Here is a 19,495-nt window from a genome sequence, read left to right on the forward strand (position 1 = left end):
TGGAAACATTTGATGCAATTACCTGTGTGAAATCATGGCTGACTCATGGGATCATTTAGCAAGTAACAGCTCTACTCAAAAGAGTCAGCCAACACTGTCCATAAATCAACAATTATTTAGAAATCTTAACACTGACTTCATCATTTGCACTGCAACACACAGTTATCCCTTCTTCCCAGGAGGTATGTTCTAAGATTCCCAGTGGGTGACTGAAACTAGGGATAGTACCAAACTTTACATATACAACGATTCTTCAGTCTCATAACTGAGAAAACTACTAAGTGATGAATGGGCAGGTAGTGGATATGCTAGACAGAGGGGTGATTCATATCCCAGGACAGAGCAGGATGGCACAAGATTTCGTCGTGCTACTCAGAACAGCATGCAATTTAAAACTTACGGATTGTTTATTTCTGGGATTTTCCATTTAATATTTTTGGACTGTGGTTGACCTTGGGTAATTGAAACCTTGGAAAGCAAAATCATGGATAAGAGGGGACTACTGTATATAATTTGGTAAGCAGATGTAGAATATCATATAGTTTAGTCAGGGAATAAAAAAGAACATTTAAAAATTATTATTTAAATATTACTCTCTATGGCTCTACCATTTATTAAATATTTTTAATATCATCCTTCCTAGAAAATAAGCCGAAAACTAAGGCATGGATTGATAAACTAACTTGTACAAAATCACTATCATAGAATAAAATGAGTAATTGTCTCCAAACTACAGCTCTGCGATTTGAGATGTCCAGCATCCTTCTGTTCAGAGTTCTTTTTAGGCTCAATATAAATTTATTCTACTGCTGCTTAATTATAGTTTGAACAAAGCAAACATCCAATACATGTGTGTTGAATTGAATGGAATTATCCACCTAATTTCTTTGACGATTAAATCACATAGTTACCATGGAGGAGGGGAGGATCATCAATTGCCTTCATCGATAAGGAAAAAAAGTTACTATAGAATCATTTATTCTAATCCTCATATCCCAAGTGCTTTAATTTCTCACACTCTTTTCTTTTGACCATTATTAAGAGCTCCCAAGTTGCTGAACTGACATTGGATTCAGGATCCTTAACACTGCAAATGTGACTGTTGATATATTGTTGTTAAGATAGCAAAGCAAGGCTTCTAACACCATAAAACCTTTTTATTGCTCGTCAATAACTTCTGAATTATTCATAAACAACTTCAAGTACTGGGCAAGGAAAGGGCTATTACTTACAGGTGTTAAAATATTGGTAATGCATTATTTCAGGGCTTATATTCAGTATTGTTAGCAAAAATACACAATACAATTGCTTGGCTATTTTCAAACAGCCAGTTGAACTGGGATAAAAGACTACAAATTGGGTTCGGTAAATACTGCTCAGGTGATGCGTGCACCAAAATCTCACAAATCACCACTAAAGAATTTACTCACGTAAGCAAATACCACCTGTTCCTCAAAAACCTATAGAAATAAAAAATTACATATATATGTGTGTATATATATATATATATATATTTCATAGAGTTTGAAAGGATCTTAGAAATCATAACCCAGTCCGTTATGGCTTATGACTAAGAAAAAGGAGATCCAGAAAGATTCAACTTAGATGACTCCAACAAATATTTATTTAAAACTTGTCACATGTCAGGCACTATGCAAATGCCAGGGCATAGTGACCAACAATCTGTGCTCCAGAGACTCTTACCACTTAGTGGAAACGAAGCAGAGGTATAATGTGAACTAGGGTCAAACTAATTCTAAAGCAAATGTTCTTTCATTTACTAAATAAACATCTGAATTAGTAGTAGTAAGAATTTTTAATTTTTAATTAAGAATATCAAATGGGTCATAGTCAGTGAGTCATAAGTTTCATCTTCAAAATGTCCTTTTAGACTAAGAGTTCCTAAACATTTTGGGAGAAATGAATACCTCTGTAAATGCATTCAGTCAGCAGATATCCATCAGTGACATATTCTGTGTTTTGGTGCAATTAATTTAGGACAAAATCTAGGAGTGATCTCCCAAAATTTACACTAAAGAAGGGAGATATTCTTTAGACAAGCAAACAGTAACATGCATAAATTATTATGGTATACAAAGTCCCCTGAAAAGAAAGAACAAGACACTTTGATAAAGAACAATATGCTATGTATTTAAAGGTGGTTGTAAAGGAAGACCTCTGCAAAGGACTGGGGTTTGTGTCCCCTCAAAATTTTTATGTTGAAATCCTAAACCCCAACGCAATGGTAATAGGAGGTAAGGTGTTTGAAAGGCGATCAAGTAATGAGGGTAGACTCTTCATGGATGCAATCAGGCTCCTTATAAAAGAGACCACAGAAAGCTCTCTCACCTTCTTTCCTCCACATGAGAATACAATGAGAAGGTGGCAGTCTGCAACCCCAAAGATGGCCCTCACTAGAATTGGACCACGCTGGTACATCGATCTTGGACTTCCAGCTTGCAGAACTGTGAGAAATAATTTTTGTTGCTTATAAGCCACCCAGTCCATGGTATTTCATTACAACAGCCTAAACAGACTAAGACAATGGCTGAGGGGGATGATATTTGAACTGAGGCCTAACTGTAAGAAACAGTCACGCAAAGAGATTTTCAGTACAGCAGTGAAATACACAAATATCCAAAGGTGGGGAATATCTTGGTATATGCCTCATAAATGGAAAGAAAGTTCATGTGGGAGCTGGAGGTGGCTGGAAAGGCAGGCAGGGGCCAGACAATGTGGACCTTTTCATGCCAAGACAGAGGGTTTGCTTTTGCTCTAAGAGTTATGGAAACCATTGGAGAGTTTTAAGCCAGGGAAAATTATATTAGGCTGGCTCAAAAGTAATTGTGGTTTTTGTCATTACTTTCAATTACTTTTGCACCAACCTAATAATCTGATTTTCATTTTGAAAGATCACTCCTTTAAGTCATGGGTGGATTCAAAGTGAAAACTGAAGAATCATGAAGCTATTGCATTGGTCAAAGGGGAGAGGTCACAGTATCTTAGTTTAAGGTGCTGATAACAGAATTGGAGACAGTTGGATGGATTTGAAATATATTTTATAAATAAAATTGAAAGGACAGGCAAATGAATTAGATGTGGGGAGTCTATGAGAGAAGGAATAAACATGACTCCCCAGTTTTCTCAGTTGAGAAGCCATCTCATTTCCTGAGGTGCATACGATTTTCTTAAAATCATTTTTATGGTGATGGAAATAGTCTAGTGTTTGATGTATTATATTTGAGATGACTGTGATACATTCAAAAGACATGCCAAGTGGAACTCCAAGAAGGGCAGACTGGAAATGTAAAGTTAGGAGTTGTCAGCCCACATGGTATTTGAAGCCATGAGACTGGATAAGCTCCTCTAACAGGAGTGGGCAGACAGAAGAGAACATAGAAAAGAACTAAGCTCAGAGGGATTTGCAGAGGTTGGGGGAGGAAGCAATGAAAAAGAATAGGAAGGGCCATCTGATGAAACAAGAAGAAAATTAGGAAAGGGTGATGTGAGAAGCCAAGAGAGGAGAGCATTCCAAGAAGGATGGAATATGTAGTATCTTGAATATTTTTGAGAGACTGGATAAGGAAAGAACAGAAAAATAAATAATACCTAATACATTTAGCATATAGGAGATCATAGGCAACACTGAAAAAAGAAGCAATTTCAGTAAATGGATAGAGTAGATATCAGATCAGAACAGGTTACAATGACTAGAAAGTGACATACTGAAAATAATTTATATAGTTAACACTTTCTGGAAGCTTGGCAGTGACCACAAAACTGAGAATTAGAGCAGTAGGTAAGACACAGTTTGTGGCTAAGGAATGTTTTTGGGTTTTTTAAAGATAGAAATTATTAGAGTGTGTTTATGCTGATAGAAATTATCTAGAAATGAGGGGATGAAAATATATAAAAGAAAGGAATTTCAAGTCCTTGATAAGAAGACAAGGGAGAATATCCAAAACGCTTATGGAAGGTCTAGCTTCAGAGAAGTGGTACAGACTAATGAAAACCAAAAGCATCTTGTATTAGAAAAATTGCACGATTAAAATTGTCTCTCTTTCTCTCTTCTCCTGCCTCCACATTGACCTATCAATTGAGAGAGATACATATTGGAGGGCAGGAAGCTAAAGGTGGGTATATGAATCCCCTGGTTGGAAAGTCATAAACTCCATCTTAACTTGAAACAACCCCTTCTAGTTTCCTAAATAAAGCACCTCCTTCAATTGAGTCACCACTGAGTTACCTTCTGGCCCACACTGTCTGCACTCTGGGTGGCACTGAGGCACCACAGCCCTATCATTCTTCTCCTGCTTTCCTCACCCTGCGCATGGCCCACAACCTTCCTATTGCTGCCATGCTGCACAAACACAATGGGAGAAGACAACTGATGGGGACAACTATGTTTTTCTCTTTCTACAACCTCCATCCCAACCTACTCTCTTTCCACATGTTCTCCCAATCCTTTTGCATTGTCACTAGCAATTATAGCATTCATATTCATGTTGTCTTTTTTCATCAACTCTCTTTAAATGTTTGTGATTCTCAGATATCTCCTATTTCCACTCTCCACGTTCATCTATTCCCACAGCTTTCATTACTGTGTAAATAGGCTGATGACTCACAATGCCTGACCTCCAGCCCAGTCTTCCTCATAAGCTCCAAACTCATATACCCACTCAACCTTCTATTGGGCATCTCCAGTTGAGGACAACAGGGATACCTCACACTTCACAGTTCTACAACTAAACTCATTACCTCCCCAGCCCATCCTCAAATCAACTCATTTTCCAACATCTAATCAGTTTTTCAGGTGTGTGTGTGTGTTTGTGTGTGTGTGTATGTGTGTTTGTGTGTGTGTGTGCGCGCGCGTGCGCGCACTTAGCAGTAGCTTGGTTTAGTCTGGGCTCCTCTTGTGTCCAAAATCCAATCAATTACTACATCCTGTCAATTTTGTTTCCTTCAAACTCATATCTACCAACGTTATTCTTAGTTCACGTCACCATTATTTCTTGCCTAGATTACTAGCATGGCTTCTGAAAGTTGTCTCTATGCCTCCAACTCTTGAACTGCATGGTATTTCCTCCACGCTGCAGCCTGAACAATATTTGGCTTAAAGTAGTTTAATGCTCACCTCCCAACTATCCTGATGATAAAACACTCAACTTGCAGCATGGCTTACAAGGACCTTCAAGGTCCAGCTCTTGCTATCTCAGATATGTCTTATTCAGTACACCCTCTGTCACTTGGACTTGTGTGCTCTTCTTTCTATCCAGAAGGCTCTTGCCACTCACCTCCTAACCACCCTCCTCTCACTTAACTTAGTTAGCTCCTTAAGGTCTCAGCTTAATTGCCACCTCTTCCAGGAAGCCCCTTCTCTGACCCCTCTCCTCTCTTTCCTATTTGTTACTACACAGAGCTGATCTGAGGAGTAGACCAGCTGGGGAGGTTTCCAAGGGGTAAATCTGTAAGTGGAACTGAACCTTGTCTCCCTGAGAAAGTATGCTTATCAGAAATCATTTTTACCAGACTTTGTCTTAAGGAGGATACCGTATAAGATGGTAATGTTTGGGAGGCAGTGAGTGACTGCTGGGCAGGCTGAACTACATTCTAGGAGGACAGGTTCTGTTCATTGCAGGCTTTTGTTTCACTGATTAGGGAGTGCAATTTTGGGCCTGGAGCTAAACTGTCCAGAATAACACAGGAGGGTTCTTGCCTGAACTGTGCTTGCTGTCTCTGCTAAATAAAATGTGAACAAATACGTGCTGTCTCCTCTTGTCATACCTCTGCTTCCCAGTAACACATCAGTAACAACTCTTCATTCTAACTTCCTCTTTACCTGTTTATCTTCACGACCAGACTGGAGGGTCAGGGACTGAGAACTGAATATAGTTCTAGCTTATGATGTATTTATTTATTTACTTAACAAATGAAAACACTGAGATTTAGAGAGCTTAGGTGAGACGCCCAAGATCACACACATCAAGGCTGGTTTTGAAAGCAGACCATCTGACTCCAGGGCTCATAGGAATAACCAGTTACTGTGCTGCCCCATGAATGGCTTATACCCACTCCAAATTGAAAAATGCACTTAAAATCAACCAGAACACATGGCAACAGAGCGACACTCTGTCTCCAAATAAATAAATAATAAAAGTCTATTTCTTTCTTACCCCTTCAATTCTATCACTACCGCCTTCCTCTAGTCTCTGGTTCATTTGGTAAGACCTTAACTCCCCAGTACATTTTATGAGAATAAAGTCCAGTGTGCACATGTTGAAAGACTTGAAGATTTTATTGATTGTGTTTACTGATGTGTTAACAAAAAATTGGCATGCAACAGAAAGAGATAGAATTTATTTTTTATTCCCTGGTGAATATCTATGAATCCACTGAATCAATGAGAAATCAAAAGTGATACTTGAAATCAAGCTCTGAAATACTCACTTCTCTTGGTGACCTTGAGCCTCCTTCTCGAAATGTTGGTTTACATCTGAAATTAATCTGTCATTCAAAAAGAAAAGTATATTATATTAGAGATAAGCATCAGACTAGACTGAATTACCTGAGGAAAAAAAAAAAACAGTGACAGATATTGAGACTCAAAAGCGAAACCTCCAAAGAACAAGGAATAATACTCTTCTTAGTCTTTTGAAATCATCACATTAGATAATCAACAGAGATCCCAGGTGATTCTATATCTCCAACCCCTTTCCTTCATTCTCACAAATGAAATTTAAGTATCTTTAAACGATAATGTTCTTACACCATAAATTTGAGAAACTGAGATAAGAAAGAGCCAGAGGAAAGATACTGGCAGCTTAAACTACCCAGCTGGGTTTCTGATTGTAAAAGTAGAAAATATAAACTTGAGTTTTTTTAGTATTATGACAATTATTCAAAGACAACAGAGTTATTCTTTTTTTTTTTTTTTTTTTTTTGAGATGGAGTCTCATTCTGTCACCCAGTCTGGAGTGCAGTGGTGTGATCTCAGCTCACTGCAATCTCCACCTCCTGGATTCAAGCAATTCTCCTGCCTCAGCCTCCCGAGTAGCTGGGACTACAGGTGCGTGCCACCACATCTGGCTAATTTTTTGTATTTTTAGTAGAGACGGGGTTTCACCGTGTTAGCCAGGATGGTCTCCATCTCCTGACCTCGTGATCCACCCATCTTGGCCTCCCAAAGTGCTGGGATTACAGGCATGAGCCACCACACCCAGCCCAGAGTTATTCTTTATAAAAGGATTCAGCACTGCTTTTCTTTTAGATGTGGAGGTCTCCTAGTAGGCACATTGACATTTCGGTTAGCTACTCGATAAAGTGAAAGGAGCAAAAGAATGAAGGCAGACATGAGTAAGTGAAGTTGGGGCAGAAAAGAAAATATTAAGATAACATGTTGGTAGTCATTGCCACAAGATATCAGCTAGGATCAACTGGTCGTGTCAGTGAAACTACATGAATGTCATGGGGGACTAAAATATTTCAATGCATTTACCCATGACAGCTCAAGAACATAGATAATACACAGAGAAACACACACATTAAAATGTAGTGGGAAGTGTGAAAGGAAAGAGGATGGCAGGCAACTCACTATTGGAGCCTTTCCCATCCCCTAAATGACAAATAAATGGACTTTGCCGAATCCACTGATTCTGGAGGCACACCACCACCGGGATGTCACTTCCAGTCCCACCCACACATTTGAGCAGCAACAGGAGGAGCACTGCCCCAGCAGAGTGAGAGCCGGCTTCCAGCATGGCTCGCTCCCTTGCAGGCACTTTAGGAAGACGTAAACCACACAAGTCAGATATATGTGAACAACAATTATAAACAGCTTATAGAACTTCTTCCTTCTTAAACGGCTTGTGGAACAGCCTATGGGTGGATAGTAATGCTTGAACTGAGATGATATAATAAGAGAATCAGTGCACACCAGGCTTTTCCATCTAACTGTGTTCTTCCTTTTCCCAAGAGTCAACGTAAAATGATATCAAATTACACTTCAGCAAACAAGAGAGTGAACGACCCTTAAACATTGTCTTTCCATTAGTAATCTGGTAATAATGTTGGACTTCCAGCTTTTTTTTAAGGGCATTGTTTTCAAAAAGTTGGAACTGGAAATTTACACCGGGCCTCTAAAGACCAAATACTTGCAATGTAACAAAACTGCAGCAGGGGGCGCGCTCTTACCTTTTCTAGCTGTTCAATGCAGGCGGTGTGGACGACGATTTTACAGACTGCACACTTCCTCCTGAGAGCTGATTTCTACAATATTCAATTCAAAAGACAAAAAAGAAATGTTAACAGTCTGTTCTGAAGAGTTCCCTAGCATTAAAGTGGGCATATATAAAAATACATAAATACAGCAAATATTGTAATTATTTCTATTACAAAGCAAATTTAAAACTTCATCTTAAATATTGAATAAACTGGCAAACTTTATCAACAGTCTCTGCACTCACCAAGTAGCTCCATATCTGCATGATTTAGGGTGGGCTAGATTGTCTCTTCAAATAATAATAATAATAGCTCCAATATTTTGAGCATATAACAAGAACTGGCTCTTTGTTCTGTCATTTCTAAGTTTCAGAACCTTACAATATAGGCATTATTCTCTTCCATTTTAAAATATTTTCTACATTATCACTCAAGTAGCTAAGGGGCAAGACCAACATCCAAACTCAGATCTAAGTTGAAAACAGGCATTCTTTACCTATTGCCAAAGAGTCTAGATTTCCAGGGGCCAGTCATTTTAGGCTTCTATCCCAGGCATGAGTCTAGACTGTTACTTCGGTTTCTGCCCAAATCTTCCAGAAGTAAAGGAAGGCAAGTTCAGCTTTTACGCCCAGGAAACAATAATAAGAATAGCAACAAAAGCAGGAAACGCTGCTAATAGGAATATAGTATTTGCTATCTGTTCTTATAAGCACTTCACAAATGGTAGTTCACTTAACCCTCACAACCCTATGAAACAGGTCCTATTCTTAATTCCATTTCACTGATGAGAAAACTGCCCAAGGTCAGTGAATTAAGGCACAGCAGGGCCAAGTGGTCTGGCTTCAGAGCTCATGCTTATAAGCATTACACAATTCGGCCTCTCTGACAGTCAGTATTAGTTTAAAATTATAATGAAATAAAACTTTTTAAAGTTTATCTTTTTCTCTAATGATAAAAAATGGACTGCATGGAGAGAGATGAATGAGCAGAATCTACATTTCATGACTGCCAGTGTCATGCAGGATCTAAGATAGGAAAGTTCAGCCCTCTCTATAAAGGACAGACTGGAAGGAGGATTTGTATGAATAATTTCTGTGTTTGAGCCTGAAAGAAATGTACTATAACTAAGCCTATCTGTCAGATGGGCTATCAAAGCATCCAAGTGTGAAAGGTCCTGAGTTCCTGTCCTCTTAGAGATTGCTGGCAACCTTCCCCTTCCGAGGAGTGGTTTCCCCTGCTGAGGTATAATTTTTGAGTCAATTTTGTCAGGTAGGTGAGAAGAAATAAAGCATTGCTGCGGCCAGAGATGTGAAGAGCTGCAAACCACCACTTTGGAGGGGTAGGATTAGGAAAGAAAATGCAGCCTCATAGGTCTTGGACAGCTGCATTCATTCAACATGGGGTATTTACACATTATCAGCCACCAACAAAGAACCTAAAACACTGCAGTACCGCTGCCATGAAACTTGTAGAAGAAATCCACTGACTGAGATTCCTTTATTCTGCTTGCAGATGCTTTTATCACTCTCGGATTTCCTCTTCCTGAGGGAAGAACATGGTGTAGCACATGAAATACGTTTGACAATTGCTTTTGCACATAACAATGATAAAAGAAACCAAAGCATCTAGCTACACTACTGAACAGTGTCTTGTTCTACTACTAAAAAAGAAAAGAAGAGGAGAAAAAGAAGGAGGGGGAGGAACAACAAGAAAACATACAGTAGTAATCGTAGTAACACAGCAGTAGCAATCAAAAGAACAATCAAAAAATTCTATTTTGCTCTACAGGGTAGAGCACCCATAAGCAAATCATGGTTTTCCTTCTGTTTCCTATGGATATCCTGGTGCGAATCACTGCTTTGGCACCACCTGTGGAAAATGCATGGGGCATTTGAGTCACATTGCTAATCAGAGTTATAGCGACACAAAGGAAACTGGAGTTGATTTTAGTCTCTTCATTTCCCATGAAACTCCTAGTAAATTACATTGCGGATAAGCAATGCAATATTACCACAGGTAGGAAACCACTTACAGGCTGTGATTTAAGGATGCCTGAAAAGCCTCCCTCCTTGCCAATAACTCCTGTCCTAGTCTAGCTTCGTGCTTGACACTACGCTCTGCATTAAGTTCTATGGAGTTCCAGGGATTTCTTAGTCTGTTATGAAAGTCACTGAAGATGGAAGGAAGATGCGGAGAAAACTCAGGAAGCCTCATGCATTCAATGAAATGCAATGCCTCCTCCTTTGTTTTACAAATCAGGATTCTGAGTCAAAACATCTTTTGCACAAGGGATCTGGGCTAGAAGAATTTGAGAACTGGTGCATTAAGATATGCTATCTCTCAGCCTTCTGGAACGTCATGTAAATGCACTAACATCATTCATATGGAAAAACTGAAGTGCAACGTTCCGCAGATGATAATATATGGAGTCGAGTGCTGTAAGTTCTAAAACTGATTTTAACTGAACTATATTGATTTTTAAAAGATCCTCTTAAAATATATTATGAACTTATGTGCCTTTTGAGGCAGAATATATAAACCATATTCTAAATTTTTCTTCATAAAGACTACAACATGATGCACTGTACAAAGAACAGTCATTTTTCTCTTTCCTGTCCTTCTGTTTGGGTAGAGCTCCTTTTGAGTCAGTGTTGCTGTCTTTTGTTGCTCTCAATTTCCTAAATGGCAGCTTCTCAACAGCTTTTAATTTGAGAAATCAGATAATTACAGTTTACAATCATATGTAAAATTAAGTAAATAAATTCTGAATAAAGGTCCCAGGTCTTTTGCCATAGTAGAAAAGTAAATAGATTTTTAGTTCCTTAATTGAGGGAAACTGTTTTAGCAAATCTGAAATTTTAATCACTGACTTCACGGCGTATGACTACATTTCAACTGGTTAAAGTTATTTGAAGTAGTTGGATAATAAGCTTCCGGACAGAAATTGCCCAAAACACATAGAATTTTGTGCTTAGTTAGGTTGCAATTTTTCATTTTTAAGTTCCCAGCTATATACAAAGGTAAGATGCAGGAATCTGGACATTCTAAATACTACAAATATTCACTTTTTCCCAAATAACTTATATGAGCCAGTGCTTACTTCTCTATGAAAGGTGATAAATTAAACCAAGAAAAGTCACTTAAAAGCATTCAGTAGGGGCCGGGAGCAGTGGCTCATGCCTGTAATCCCAGCACTTTGGGAGGCTGAGGCGGGCGGATCACAAGGTCAGGAGATCGAGACCATCCTGACTAACACAGTGAAAGCTCGTCTCTACTAAAAATACAAAAAAATTAGCCAGGCATGGTGGCGGGCACCTGTAGTCCCAGCTACTCAGGAGGCTGAGACAGGAGAACGGCGTGAACCTGGGAGGCAGAGCTTGCAGTGAGCCGAGATCACGCCACTGCACTCCAGCCTGGGCGACAGAGCGAGACTCCATCTCAAAAAAGAAGCATTCAGTAGGTTACCTCTTATTCCTTACATTGGGACATAGTTGTTATAGAACCTAGCACAAAAACACAATTTAAACAAATATTGCCTAGAACATGAAACATGTTTAAAAATTAAAATTATTTAAAAAACAATAATTTGCTCTCATCAATGAATGTAAAGGCCAGTTGAGCTTACTGCCTTAAATATCAAACAGCATCTAAGCACCCTTACTAAGGGTTTCCTGATTTTGCTGGTGTTGGTATTCAAAAGAAACTTATTTGTAGGTGTGTGGTACGGGGTGGGCAGAGGGGGGAACATATCCATTTAAACTAAGACAATATGGAATACAGTATAGATCACAGTCCATTATATTACACTGTTCTAATAAAAACATGACCAACATTTACTTTAATAACAACACAATAATATATATGCTACGTTTTAGGATGGTGGGCATGATCTCACCAGCAGCCATACAGTGGTTATAAGAGAAAACACATCCTACATATTTCCCATGCTGCAGGCACTGCTGGCATTGAAAGCAGTGACAGCTCTCCACCAATCTTCAGCTCATAGCAGGCAAGGGAGAAAAACTGTCACAGCTTTAGACCACTGGAGCAGGGAATGGGGATTGAGGAGGACAGAGGCATCAGTGGCAGGCAGTGGTAGAGAGTATACAATTGTCCCTAATAAAGAGATTAATATTGAATCCTATCCCACCCAACTACCTCCCTTGCCTAAGTCCCTGATCTATATGTACCAAGAAAGCTATTTTTTTTCTTCCTTTGAGCAAGATATGTGATTTCTGCTAAGTAACAATGAATATCTGGTGGGAGTTGAGAGAGTTTGATAGAGAAAAAGAGGAAAGGAAGGAAGGGAAAGATGATGAAAAATAAAGATGAAAAAGAGGGAAGGGGAAAAGACGGGAAAGGGTAGGAGAGAAGGGAGAGGAGAGGGGAGGAAAGGAGAAGAGGGGTGGGTCCTTCAGGGCCTGGGGTTACCTACTTTCACAGGCCTATGATCTATAAAAGGATTGGGGCCTTTTTGCTGCCCAAGGTAAGTAAAATTAAATATCTGTCATTCCCAATTGTCAGAGGTTTGACACCCAGGAAGCAGGTACAACAAGGCTGGCTGTCCCCTTCTGAATAAGGCACACGGCAAACTTTATTTCTTCCTGGAGTGGGGCCAACTGCACTGCCTGCTGACTACATAGCTTCTACTGCGGTCCTAAGAGCTCCCACTGAGCTTGCCCACCTCGATAGGTGGAATCACCAGAGATGGGACATGGGGAAGGCAGTAGGAAAAGAGCCAGCATGGCAACCGGTTCTTAGTCTCCCCATCTCAGAAGAGCTCAGAGGCCAGAGGCTGCTGCAGGACCAAAAACACCAGGGCAAAGTCTGAGCTCATGGCACCTCACTCCAGAATTCCCAGACCTAATGCAAGGAATCACCAGCTATGAGGCCACAGTGAGCAAAGGGATGACAGCCAGGAAAGGGGCTTCAGGCAGAAACCAACAATACTGTGAGCGCATAAGCGGGCAGATGGGGCATGCTGGGGAAAGGGCCAGAGGGGGGCCACATGGTGAGAAGCCAAGAAGAAGGACAGAGGAGGTTGCTGGGCCAGGCCTACCCCCAGCTGCCTCCCAGCTTTCTCCCCCATGGTTTCTCTACCCCTTAGCCTCCTAGATGGGAAGATTCACCCTGAGGACTAGAAACCGAGAGAAACTGCAGGGAAACTGCAAGAGAGGCCAGGAGAGTGCTCTCCTCCTCCCCCTTCTCCTTCCCTTTTAGACCACAAAGCCCAGTCCACAGCAGCATCTTGGAGATGGGTAGGAAGGAGGCGCCATGCAGCCCTGGCAGGACTGTGCTCTCCTCCTCTTCAATGGCAGGGCTAATGGAATGCTTAGGAAAGTGGAGGGCAGGAACCTTCCTAAGCTCTTAGAATGTCAGGAATCTGGTGTCTTCTCAGTAGGCATTGTCTCTCTGGCAACATACACAACAACATTGTTGCTGTATAATCCAAGGTAAATGAAAACAAGAGTTCTTTGATTTATTTAAAAACCTAATTAGAAGAAATGACAAGCATATTTGGCAAGTTCTACTTCTCTGGGGAGTCTGGGATGCAATCTATAAATTGGCATTAGGAAAAATGAAGAATGACATTATCTGAAAGTTCCATTAATATGATTTCAGGGCCAAAGCCTGACCTCCACCATCACTCACGCAGGCTTCTCTTTTTCTTCAAAAGAATATAGAACATTTTGGACAAGCCAGGAGGGTGGCCGGCTGAAGTTCCAGCACACTCCTTTTTTTTTTTTTTTTTCGAGACGGAGTCTTACTTTGTCGCCCGGGGTTGGAGTGCAGTGGCGGGATCTCGGCTCACTGCAAGCTCTGCCTCCCGGGTTCACGCCATTCTCCTGCCTCAGCCTCCCAAGTAGCTGGGACTACAGGTGCCCGTCACCACGCCTGGCTAATTAATTTTTTGTATTTTTAGTAGAGATGGGGTTTCACTGTGTTAGCCAGGATGGTCTCGATCTCCTGATCTCGTGATCCACCTGCCTTGGCCTCCCAAAGTGCTGGGATTACAGGCGTGAGCCACCGCGCCCAGCCCAGCACACTCCTTTTATCCTCAGTATATCACTCATTCTGTCTATGACAACAGGATCTCATGATTCCAGACCAAGGAGCAAAGATGCCACATGTCCGGAGGAGTCTGTGACCCGAGTGGAAACTCAGACCTCTCCTTAGAGGTTCAATTGCAGAGAGACCTCACTCCATGTTAAAAGGTCCCAGCCCAGACCCTGAGTAGTGTTGGCCCATGTTGGAGGGCAGGCCTTCATTTGTAAAGACTCCATGTGTTTGTGCAATGTGATCTGTGGACAGACAAGGACTTGGTAAAGGCTGAAACCTTCTGAGATAGCCCCCAACAATCAACACCCTTGATAAGGGATGATGCCAAAAGTATCTCAGAATATCTGGAAGAAAAGCAGTAGGAACAACTAGAAGTTGGGTTGGAGACTCTTACAAAGGATACACCAAAATACTCATGCAATGCTCAGATATACACCAATACTCCTGAATCTGTAGATGCCAGGTATCTGGAATCATGATGGTTTGAGTTATCCTACATAAGAGAAGATTCCATATGGCTGAAACAATCTGTTACTGCTGACTTTTCCAGAATATATTTATGGAAATTTAGTCCACCAATTATTTTAACCATCACTATGTGTATAAGACTATGTGAGTGCTGTACAGGATATAAACAGGAGGAAGCTTCTGTCCTTGCAAGAGCTGGCAAGCTACTTCAGGAGACAAGAGGAACTTGGTAGAAAAGGCCATTCACAGGAGAGAGCCACACATGGCTACATGCTCAACAACAGCCAAGACAAGAAAAGCTGTCATCTAGAGGAGGGCAAAATCTGAGGCTGAACCAGTAAAAAGGGCATAGCAGAGAAAGCAAATTCTTTAATTTGGGCTTAAAATATGTATATTCAAAAAAATCAAAGGCATTCCAGCAGGAAAAAGATCTGAAGTCTCTTTATGTAGTAGGCACCGATGCCTCTGAAAAGGCATGGAGACCTGCTTTGGCGTGTCCACTGCGGGACAATTCCTGGGCTCCTGGGTGTCTGTGTACAGGAGTCACTGGGCTCAGGGCTGGTGGTTGAGTGTGGAGGTTTGAACGGTGTGTCTGGGGGTTGCTGGCAGGTAGAGTAGGATGCCCTCAAACCTGGGAAGTAGGTACACTGGCTGTGTTAAGAAGCCAGAGGAGCTGTCTATGAGGAGCTGCATGAGAAGGGGAAACAGAACTACTCCCCAGAAGCCATGGGGTTCAAAATTACAGAGTTACAGAGAGGTGGAGATTTCTCTGTGTGTTTCCATGCTGCTATATTCCAGCACTGAGAACCAAGAACACTGCCTGACACAGTTATTCTGAAAGGAAAGGGGGAGGGAAGAAAGGAGAAAGGGCTTCTGATATAGGGCTCCCTCCCCACTTAACCCCTCAATCAGCCCCGGTCTGGAGAATTGGTGGCTTAGGAAACATTAGGAGACAAAACCCCCACCGGGACATAGACATTCTCGTAATAAGCAATCCCAAAAGCAACAGTAATGAGGTGCCCTCAGACTGTTTGAGGAATGGAAGCCCTCTGCCCACAATAGGGAAAAAATAGTGCAGCTGGGTGCAGTGACTCACGCCTGTAATCCCAGAACTTTGGGAGGCCGAGGCAGGAAGATTACATGAGGCTGGGAGTTCAAGACCAGCCTGGCCAACGTGTCAAAAGCCTGTCTCTACTAAAAATACAAAAAATTACCTGGGCATGGTGGCGGGCGCCTGTAATCCCAGCTACCCAGGAGGCTGAGGCATGAGAATCACTTGAACCTGGGAGGTGGAGGTTGCAGTGAACTGAGACTGTGCCTCTGCACTCCAGGCTGGGTGACAGAGCAAGATTCCATCTCAAAAAAAAAAAAAGAAAGAAAGAAAGAAAGAAAAAAAAAGGAAAGGAAAAAGAAAAAGAAAGCATAGAGGCTGCATGACAATTATAGCTGAACAACTATAATATTTTTGTGAGCACAAATCAGATATCTTCTGGGGACCCACAGGACTATCTGATAGAAGGGCTATTTTGCAGAAGACTGAGGTCTTACATAGACTGCGTAGAGTTAAAAACAGTTGCATCTGTATTACTGCGGCTCATGTGATGCCACCTGTGTCTACAGGTTAGTTAAACCTTGGAATATTTATTTGGGAACAGTTGCAGGAGTGGAGAGAAAACAGACAGAACCAGGGATTACAGGCATCAGACACCGTGCCCAGCCCTGAAAAATTGTTTTGATCTCATAGAAATTATACTCTCCTGTGAGAGACAGACAACAAACAAGAGAGATTAGTATATAATATATTGACAGAAATAAGTACTAAAAAGAAAATTAAAGAGAGAAAGGGAGATAAGAAACATCAAGAGTAGCAGAAAATTGAAGTTGTAGACAGGTGGACCAGGGAAGGTTTCACTGAATATTTTGACAAACACCCAAAGGAAGTGAGAGAGTTCACCACGTGGATATCTGAGGGAAAAACATTCTAGGCAAAGGGCACAGCCAGTGCAAAGCTCAGAGGCATGAGGATGTCAGGATGCTAAGGAGCGGCCGGGGGCCAGTGTGGGGGAGTAGACATGAGGTCAGATGATAACAGCAGGCCAGATTATGCTGTGTTGCAGATCGTGGTTAAGACACTGGCTTTTTTTCCTGAAAGAGAATAAGAAATTCAAAGGTCACAGTGATAATTTCCCGTATGAGGTGATGGGGGCCTGAACTGGAGTGACAAGAATGGAACAAAAAGGAAAGGCAGAGGCACAAGAGTGACTGAGAGCACACAGCCCTCTTCCCAGCCCCACACCGGCCTCCACTAAGGTCAGCGTGAATTCCTCATACTTTGTCCTTAAGTAGTTCAGTAGAATCATCAGCAGCTCAGGAGGGCTTCAATCCTACCCCTTGGTCAGCTTTGCTGTTCATGTGTATGCTGGGCTGACAGCACACCTGACAGTCTCATGCTGTGTTATGGTTGGAATTGCCTCTCAAGTACCGCAGGAAAACTCACTTGATGCTCTTCGAACAGCGTGTTTTGTTCTGTTCTGAGAAACACATTATCAGAAGCATTCTGCATATGAAGTGTTTATGTTGATGTTCCTAGCACCTCCCCTGAGTAACCTCAGATGTGCAGGTAGATTCTAGATACTAGGCTGAACCCCACCTAGGCAGGCTCAATTCCATGACCTCCCGAGAGACCTACAGGGAGAAAGAAGAGCAGTGTCTGTGTGTTGTTGTTTGAACCTGAAATAAAAAGTTGTCTATTCAGATAGCCAGTGTATTTTATATTTTTCATCTGTAGAGAAAGAAAACCGAAATCTTACAGCAGAAAGCCAAGGGTAAAAAAAGACTGTGAGCTGAATATAAGAACTAGAAAGACACACAAAAAACCTTTCCTCTTCCTGAGAAGCGGCCAATCGGGGCTCACAGGAGAAACAATTTGGTAAGAACCAAATTGCTAGGATTGTGTTAATTCAAAGCTAACGTTCATGACTGGTTACAAAGAATGATACATCCATCATGTTTTGAGCACTGGATTAAGTTTGGTAAAAACTACAGTCAGAACAGTACAGGATTCTTTTTAAGGGAGGAAAAAGGTACATGTCTGTATCTCAACAATTTACCCTTAAACTAAAATTTGTACCAAATCACACTCTTAAATGGTTACATGTGACTTATGTTAGTGGATTTAATACTTCTTTTTAATGAGAAGAAAGTGATAGGCACAAAGTTCCTCTGATAGGCTTCAACAGAAAGCTACAGCAAGCCTGTGGTCCCTGATACTCAGGAGACTGAGGCAGTAGGATCACTTGAGCCCAGGAGTTTGAGGCTGCAGTGAGCCAGGATCACATCGCCGCATTCCAACCTGGGTGACATGGCAGAATTCTGTCTCTAAAACAAACACACAAACAAACAAAAAAACAGAAAGCTATGACGTGAATCTTAGGAGAAGTCTACACCTTGGAATTCATTTGGGTGACTATCGCGTACTGCCACCATCTTTTGGAAATCTTCTTACAATTCAGGCACAGTTATTGAGATATAAAACAAATATTGCAGCCAGTCTTTATAACAAGCATGGCGAAGGGCCTGATAAGTTTGAATGGGTTTGCACAAGTCTAATCAAATGATACTAACAAACTGATGCCCTCAGAGTTGCCAGGCGGAGAGTCATGGGGAATGATACTCACTGTGCCCCTCCATCTAGATTACCGGGCAGCTCAGGTATTCCTTCTGCCTCTTCCCTCATGCTCATGATACATTAAAAAGGGTTCCAGCCTAATGAACTTGAAGAAATCCTTAAAAATCCATAATTCTATTTCCCACCCTGGCTCTCATTTTACCCAAGGACACTTCATATTTCATCATTCTTATTATTGAAGTTCTCTGTACTTTGTTGCCCTTGTTTCTTGTTTCTGCTTCTTTAAAATTTGCCTGCTTCTCTTTTCTCTTATTTCTTTTTCCCCATTTGTTTTTCTATGCTTCTCAGCTTAGAAGTCAGTATACAACCACGGCCGGTCACTAGTTTCAACTCATCAGATGCAATCTTCCTGATTTTGGCTCTTTACAGGTGGTTTTGTGGCTGTTCCTTGTCATATTTTTACACGCTCTTCAAGGTTATTATTTGTGCCAGCAGGTCAAAGTTGCCAGGTGTCTTATAGTAGAGTAATTGAAGGATTGATATGCACGCAAATATGGATATAAATATAATTACAGGTACACAGACACTAATAAGTAGAAATTCATACCATTAGAGCCCTACACACACACACACCCATGTGCATTCACAAATTTCAAGCAGACAGACTTGAGTGAAGATGGGCTAGACATATTACAGAAGTCATAACAAAACAAGTTAATAGAAAATGGTGTTTCTATGTCTTGGTGGCTTTCTCTAGTTCTGAGGTAGCATATCACGGGTACAGCAGAGATTTGAGCCTTAGTATAAACTAGGAAATCCCAAACACTTTGCCTTTTTCAGTCCTTGCTGGTGTGACAGTACCATAAACACCATCTTACTTGTATTATGAATCCTGACATGTTTCCATTATCAGTTTACTTTGTGGAAATAGAATTACTTTCTTAAAGTTCACAGCTTAATATTTCTAACCAAAAATTTAGAGATATTTGCTTTGATATGGAATAGTGTATTTCTAGTTAAGAAGCGATATCAAGCCGTGGTAAGTTAGTTATCCTTTCACTGCCATTTTTCACATTCCAAGCTATTTGGTGACATAATTAAGGCAGTCTTCCAGCCAATCTA

The 19,495-nt window shown here is 41.0% G+C and overlaps 1 protein-coding gene across 6 annotated transcripts in view; it reads right to left on the reverse strand.

Moving 5' to 3' along the window:
• DGKI (diacylglycerol kinase iota) overlaps nt 1-19,495 on the reverse strand; it is a 479,960-nt gene that overhangs the window by 272,577 nt on the left and 187,888 nt on the right. For all 6 annotated transcript variants that reach the window (XM_034965048.3, XM_034965050.3, XM_034965049.4 and 3 more), the window contains 2 exons: nt 8,191-8,265; nt 6,448-6,504 (listed from right to left, as the gene is read on the reverse strand). In XM_034965048.3, the coding sequence (XP_034820939.1) occupies nt 6,448-6,504; nt 8,191-8,265 (132 nt within the window). The remainder of the gene's footprint in view (nt 1-6,447; nt 6,505-8,190; nt 8,266-19,495) is intronic.

The sequence above is a fragment of the Pan paniscus genome, chromosome 6, assembly GCF_029289425.2.
Source record: "Pan paniscus chromosome 6, NHGRI_mPanPan1-v2.0_pri, whole genome shotgun sequence".
Classification (NCBI taxonomy): Eukaryota; Metazoa; Chordata; class Mammalia; order Primates; family Hominidae; genus Pan; species Pan paniscus.